Source organism: Suillus fuscotomentosus, assembly GCF_016647785.1.
Source record: "Suillus fuscotomentosus strain FC203 chromosome Unknown F5891scaffold_100, whole genome shotgun sequence".
NCBI classification, from domain to species: domain Eukaryota; kingdom Fungi; phylum Basidiomycota; class Agaricomycetes; order Boletales; family Suillaceae; genus Suillus; species Suillus fuscotomentosus.
Genome location: NW_024539612.1, coordinates 77,148 through 83,377, shown reverse-complemented (window position 1 = coordinate 83,377; position 6,230 = coordinate 77,148). Strand labels below are relative to the sequence as shown.

The window sequence follows — 6,230 nt, the reverse complement described above, 5'->3', positions numbered from 1 at the left end:
CTGGGGTACATTTCAAATATCTTAAGTATCATAGACATAAATTTACAGACAAATCAACCAAGAATCGAGTACTGAGGAAGTGAAATGGGTAAGAAATTGAGTGTGGGAAACTTCAAAGACCCAAAGCATCGAAAATGGTTAGTTGAGCAGTGGTAGGACTTTAATGCTGGGCCAACTCATATTTTCACTATATCCCTTCTACCCACCCCCTACCCTCAGGGCAGTAGGCAGTATGTGTTCCTTGGGTAGTTTACAATCTATCCTACATATTTGTAATGATATTTTCGGCCTGAATCATATATAAATGTGACTTTATATAAAAGATGTCTACTGTCACTCTCCACACATCATTTTGCCTATCATTACATCAATCCTTCATGAATATTTCTAAGCTTTTAAGCTATTATAATGGATGTATATGGGTGTTATTCCAGGTCTCTGATCACATCACAGGCTTGTCATGTTGGATATCTCGACATAATGTGCAAGTCTCGCTATTAATATTCATTCTTTATCTTTAGACTCACTTACTGCACACATGTATTTCATTTGTCATTATTGATGTTTTGGATTTCTTTAGCTTATATCTTGGTCACATGGTAACCAATGGACGAGAAAAGACTACAAATAAACTCACCTAGACTCGGACTACAACCTTGATTAAGCTGACTACTGATTCCCAGATACCGAGTATCAAAACCAAATACTGAGTACCAATTACCATGTACCAAGTACTGCGTAATGAGTAACAAGATAACCAATTGACAAGAAAAGACTACCACTACACTCACCTGGACTTGGACTACAACCTTTGGTAAGGAGTTAAGCATAATAACAACTTTCATTTTTTCATTATTGCTGATGTTTTGCTGAATGACAAGGAAAGACTACCAAATCACTCACCTTGACATGGACTACAACTGTCATTTTTCATTATCATTTGCCTATATTGACTACCGAGTCTCGAGTACCAACCACTGACCACCGATCACCGAGTGCCGAGTACCGAGTACCGATAGGGAATAGTGTGGGTGAACCCCGGGGTATGAGTAGCACTACCCCCACCCATACCCCATGATATACCCACACCCACCTTGTGGGTGTGGGTTTTTTGGTGGGTATCAGGGAGAAACTACCAACCACTGACCACCAATCACCGAGTACCAAGTACCGAGTCCCGAGTCCCGAGTCTCGAGTCCCAAGTCCCGAGTCCCGAGTCTCGAGTCCCGAGTCTCGAGTCCCGAGTCCCGAGTCTCGAGTCCCGAGTCCCGAGTCCCGAGTCCCGAGTCTCGAGTCTCGAGTCCCGAGTCCCGAGTCTCGAGTCCTGAATCCCGAGTCCCGAGTCCCAAATCCTGAGTCCCGAGTCCCAAGTCTCAAGTCTCGAGTCCCGAGTCTCGAGTCCCAAGTCCCAAGTCTCGAGTCCCAAGTCCCGAGTACCGAGTCCCAAGTACCAACCACTGACCACCGATCACTGAGTGCCAAGTACCAAGTACCAAGTACCAAGTCCCAAGTCCCAAGTCCCAAGTACCGAGTACTGACAAATACAATTCCCAGGTTATTTGAGCCCTACACCAATGGATAATACATACAAATACAATTTGTGTCCATTTGAAGTACCGGGTTTCAGGTTTTGACACTCGACACTTGGTGATTTGTGAAATGAGTGAAAAATGGACATGTTGTGTACATGATGTTGGGTTTCGGGCTTTGGGTCTCGGCCCTCAGCACTTGGAACTCGATGATTTGAGTAATGTAAATGAAAAATCAACATGTTGCATGCCGGGTTTTGAGTTTCGGGTTTCAGCACTCAAAACTCAGTGATTTGTACAGTGAGTGAAAAATGGACATGTTGTGCACATATTTTCGGGTCTCGGGGTTCGGGTTTCGGCCCTCGGCCCTCGGAACTTAATGACTTGTGTAATATAATTGAACAGTGGACATGTTGCACACCCGGTTTTGAGTTTCAGGTTTCAGCACTTGAAACTCGGTGATTTGTGCAACAAGTGAAAAATGGAAATGTTGCATACATATTTTCGGGTCTTGGGCTTCGGGTCTCGGCCCTTGGCACTTGGAACTCGATGATTTGTGTAATGTAAATGAAAAATCAACATGTTGCATGCCAGGTTTCAAGTTTCGGGTTTCAGCACTCAAAACTCGGTGATTTGTGCAATGAGTGAAAAATGGACATGTTGTGTACATATTTTCGGGGTTCGGGGTTCGGGTTTCGGCCCTCGGAGCTCGGAACTCGATGATCTGTGTAATATAAATGAAAAATCAACATGTTGCATGCCGGGTTTCGAGTTTTGGGTTTCAGCACTTGAAACTCGGTGATTTGTGCAACAAGTAAAAAATGGACATGTTGTGCACATATTTTCGGGGTTCGGGGTTCGGGTCTCGGACCTCGGACCTCGGAACTCAATGATTTGTGTGACGTAAATGAAAAATCAACATGTTGCATGCTGGGTTTCGAGTTTTGGGTTTCGGCACTTGAAACTCAGTGATTTGTGCAACAAGTAAAAAATGGACATGTTGTGCACATATTTTCGGGGTTCGGGGTTCGGGTCTCGGACCTCGGACCTCGGAACTCAATGATTTGTGTGACGTAAATGAAAAATCAACATGTTGCATGCCGGGTTTCGAGTTTCGGGTTTCAGCACTTTAAAACTCAGTGATTTGTGCAATGAGTGAAAAATGGACATGTTGTGTACATATTTTCGGGTCTCGGGGTTCGGGTTTCGGCCCTCGGAGCTCGGAACTCAATGACTTGTGTAATATAATTGAACAATGGACATGTTGCACACCCGGTTTTGAGTTTCGGGTTTCAGCACTCAAAACTCGGTGATTTGTGCAATGAGTGAAAAATGGACATGTTGTGTACATATTTTCGGGGTTCGGGGTTCGGGTTTCGGCCCTCGGAGCTCGGAACTCGATGATCTGTGTAATATAAATGAAAAATCAACATGTTGCATGCCGGGTTTCGAGTTTTGGGTTTCAGCACTTGAAACTCGGTGATTTGTGCAACAAGTAAAAAATGGACATGTTGTGCACATATTTTCGGGGTTCGGGTCTCGGACCTCGGACCTCGGAACTCAATGATTTGTGTGATGTAAATGAAAAATCAACATGTTGCACGCCGGGTTTCAAGTTTTGGGTTTCAGCACTCAAAACTCGGTGATTTGTGCAATGAGTGAAAAATGGACATGTTGTGTACATATTTTCGGGTCTCGGGGTTCAGGTTTCGGCCCTCGGAGCTCGGAACTCGATGATCTGTGTAATATAAATGAAAAATCAACATGTTGCATGCTGGGTTTCGAGTTTTGGGTTTCGGCACTTGAAACTCGGTGATTTGTGCAACAAGTAAAAAATGGACATGTTGTGCACATATTTTCGGGGTTCGGGGTTCGGGTCTCGGACCTCGGACCTCGGAACTCAATGATTTGTGTGATGTAAATGAAAAATCAACATGTTGCATGCCGGGTTTCAAGTTTTGGGTTTCAGCACTCAAAACTCGGTGATTTGTGCAATGAGTGAAAAATGGACGTGTTGTGTACATATTTTCGGGTCTCGGGGTTCGGGTTTTGGCCCTCGGAGCTCGGAACTCAATGACTTGTGTAATATAATTGAACAATGGACATGTTGCATGCCGGGTTTCGAGTTTTGGGTTTCGGCACTTGAAACTCAGTGATTTGTGCAACAAGTGAAAAATGGAAATGTTGCATACATATTTTCGGGTCTCGGGGTTCGGGTTTCGGCACTTGGCACTCGGAACTCAATGAATTGTGTAATGTACATGAAAAATGGACATGTTGCACACTGGGTTTCAAGTTTCACGCTTTGGCACTTGAAACTTGGTGATTTGTGCAGTGAGTGAAAAATGGACATGTTGAACAATGGGTTTCAGGGTCTCGGGTTTGAAAAATAGCATAATAACAACTTTCATGTTTTCATTATCATTTGCCTATATTGACTACCGAGTCTGATAAGAGACCCCTTGGATGATTCATTGCTCAACGAAATACTACCTGATTGGAAGTGTGCTGGTTATCAGATATTCATTTGTCGACTCCCGGATCCCGGAACTTGGAAGTCGGTATGGTTGACCCAAATTTGGGTGGTCAGAACTTGGCATCTCATAGGGCAACACAAGCTTCACACCCTGGATTCCAAATTCTGCAAGACAACCTGTGCACCATCAAAGGCCATGTCAGGAGATCACCTGCTGCTCCGGGAACTCAGGAACTTTGATTTATTACCTCCTCTGAGTACGGTTGACCCAAAGGTTGGTAATCGGAACTTGGCTTCTCATAGGGTAACACAAGCTTCGCACCCCGGATTCCAAATTTTGCAAGACAACCTGTGCACCATCAAAGGCCATGTCAGGAGATCACCTGCTGCTCCAGGAACTTGGTAACTTTGATTTTATTACCTCCTCTGATTTGGTTGATGTACAACTACCTCAGCTCCATCGTGTTTACAATTATGATACACATGGGCCCACCCATCTATATTTTATACCACCCTTGGCCCACCCGTCTAATACAACATCCCATACAACACCCTCGGCCCACCGGTCTAATTAATATGCGTCTGGGCCCACCTGTATAATACAATATTGTATAATACCCTCGGCCCACCCATCTAATTTAATATGTGTCTGGGCCCACCCGTGAATGTGATAACAAGTACCTACCCATCTATCTCATACACATCTACCTTAATATACCCATCTGCATAATATCCAACTACCTCGGCCCACCCGTCTACCTAATATTCATGTACATCGGCCCACTCATCTACTCTATATATCCCCTGCATGGGCCCACCCGCCTCCATCGGGAATAATTTGCCTCCCGGCCCATCCGTCATAGTCGAGGATATTTTGATCATGGGCCCATGGTCCGCTGGCCCGTATCATACGGGATATTATGCACGTCCGTTCCCTCGTATTATACGGAAATAGGTCACTGTAATATGTGGCCTATTGGCCGGTAGTGGGGCGTTAATGCCGGGCTGAGGGCAAGCTGGGCAAAAGAGAGCGAGTTCACCGGATGTCGGCCTTCTTCTCTCATAACCAAACCCATTCCATTTGAACAGCTTCAGCTGTCGCCATTGCCGTGCTACCCTCATCAGTTCTCTGTAACGGTCCTGTGGGGAATTGAGCTTTGATGATGTTGAATGTCTATATGCAACACCTACAGGGACTAGTTGCGGAAATATACTTGACGTCATTCTTCTCAACTTGTTGTAGTAATTCATTGCCGAAGTTCCGCATTCCAAGTTGTCCAAGGCGAAACCATCCAGCACCGGAAAGGTAAATGCGGTCTTCGGCCGGGTGAAGGATGCCGGAAACATGCCCATCTCAAATAATTGCTTGTCGGTGGTACAAGCATTCGGACACTGACAAAACCGTATCATGAGCGAATGTACTCCGGACTTGTCAACAATGGTTATGCATTGCTTGCCGTTCAAGAATGGAAGTTCGAGTATAGTAGGGAGGTCCTCTTCCGGTTGATGTATTGGCTCGTCGGTGTCCTCCCATTCGTGGATTTCCCCAAGTACTGGACAAGGCTTTCCCTGATGCCCCAAATAAATTTCCATGCCCATCTTAGTCAGAGACGTTTCCTCAAAAAATCCTCCATTCCATTTCCCTATCTTATGGAAGGGCAGTCTCCGGTGCTCATCTCTGCAGCACTTCAAACAAAATAATGGCTCGCCGAGACAGTCGTGGCACCTATACACAGTTGACTCAGCACTGCACAGGCAGCATGATTTATCTGCTGGTGGAGCCTCTCATTCGTGGAGGATCCGGAGGTAATCATCAGTCCGAAATTTCCATTCCCGGAGATAATCATTTGGGCTCTAGGACATCGGTCAGCACAAAACAAATGGCATGAACATTGTAGTGCACCTTTGTCTTCTTTCTCCCTAACGGTAAGTTGAGCGCACCAATTGGTTCCTTATTACCAAAGTCCTCATAGTCAGCATTGAAATCGGTTGACGATTGATCCCATGCCCTATCGGAATTATGTTTTCTGGGAGACTTTGCTGGAGATGATTGCACGGATGGGCTTGGCTGACTGGGTTTGACTGGACACCACTTCCCTTTCAAGCCGCGAGTGGTCTCTGTTGTTTTCCATGTCACCCATTGCGCCGTTCCCCGTGGAGCCAATGTCCTTGCCCTAGACTTGCCCATGTGGTGACTGAAGACTTGTGTGAATTTTAAGACAAGC

The 6,230-nt window shown here is 45.4% G+C and overlaps 2 protein-coding genes across 2 annotated transcripts; both read right to left on the bottom strand.

The window, feature by feature from the left end:
• Window positions 1-4,923: 4,923 nt before the first annotated feature.
• Window positions 4,924-5,598, bottom strand: F5891DRAFT_963049 (uncharacterized protein; the record flags this gene model as incomplete). The annotated part of the gene is made up of 1 exon (XM_041375960.1): window positions 4,924-5,598. The coding sequence occupies one exon, from the start codon at window positions 5,596-5,598 to the stop codon at window positions 4,924-4,926; it is 675 nt and encodes a 224-aa protein (XP_041218988.1).
• A 192-nt stretch (window positions 5,599-5,790) lies between these two features.
• On the bottom strand, window positions 5,791-6,193 carry F5891DRAFT_1196457 (uncharacterized protein; the record flags this gene model as incomplete). Its single annotated transcript, XM_041368301.1, has 2 exons — window positions 5,791-5,859; window positions 5,909-6,193. The coding sequence occupies 2 exons, from the start codon at window positions 6,191-6,193 to the stop codon at window positions 5,791-5,793; spliced, it is 354 nt and encodes a 117-aa protein (XP_041218987.1).
• Between the last annotated feature and the right edge of the window lie 37 nt (window positions 6,194-6,230).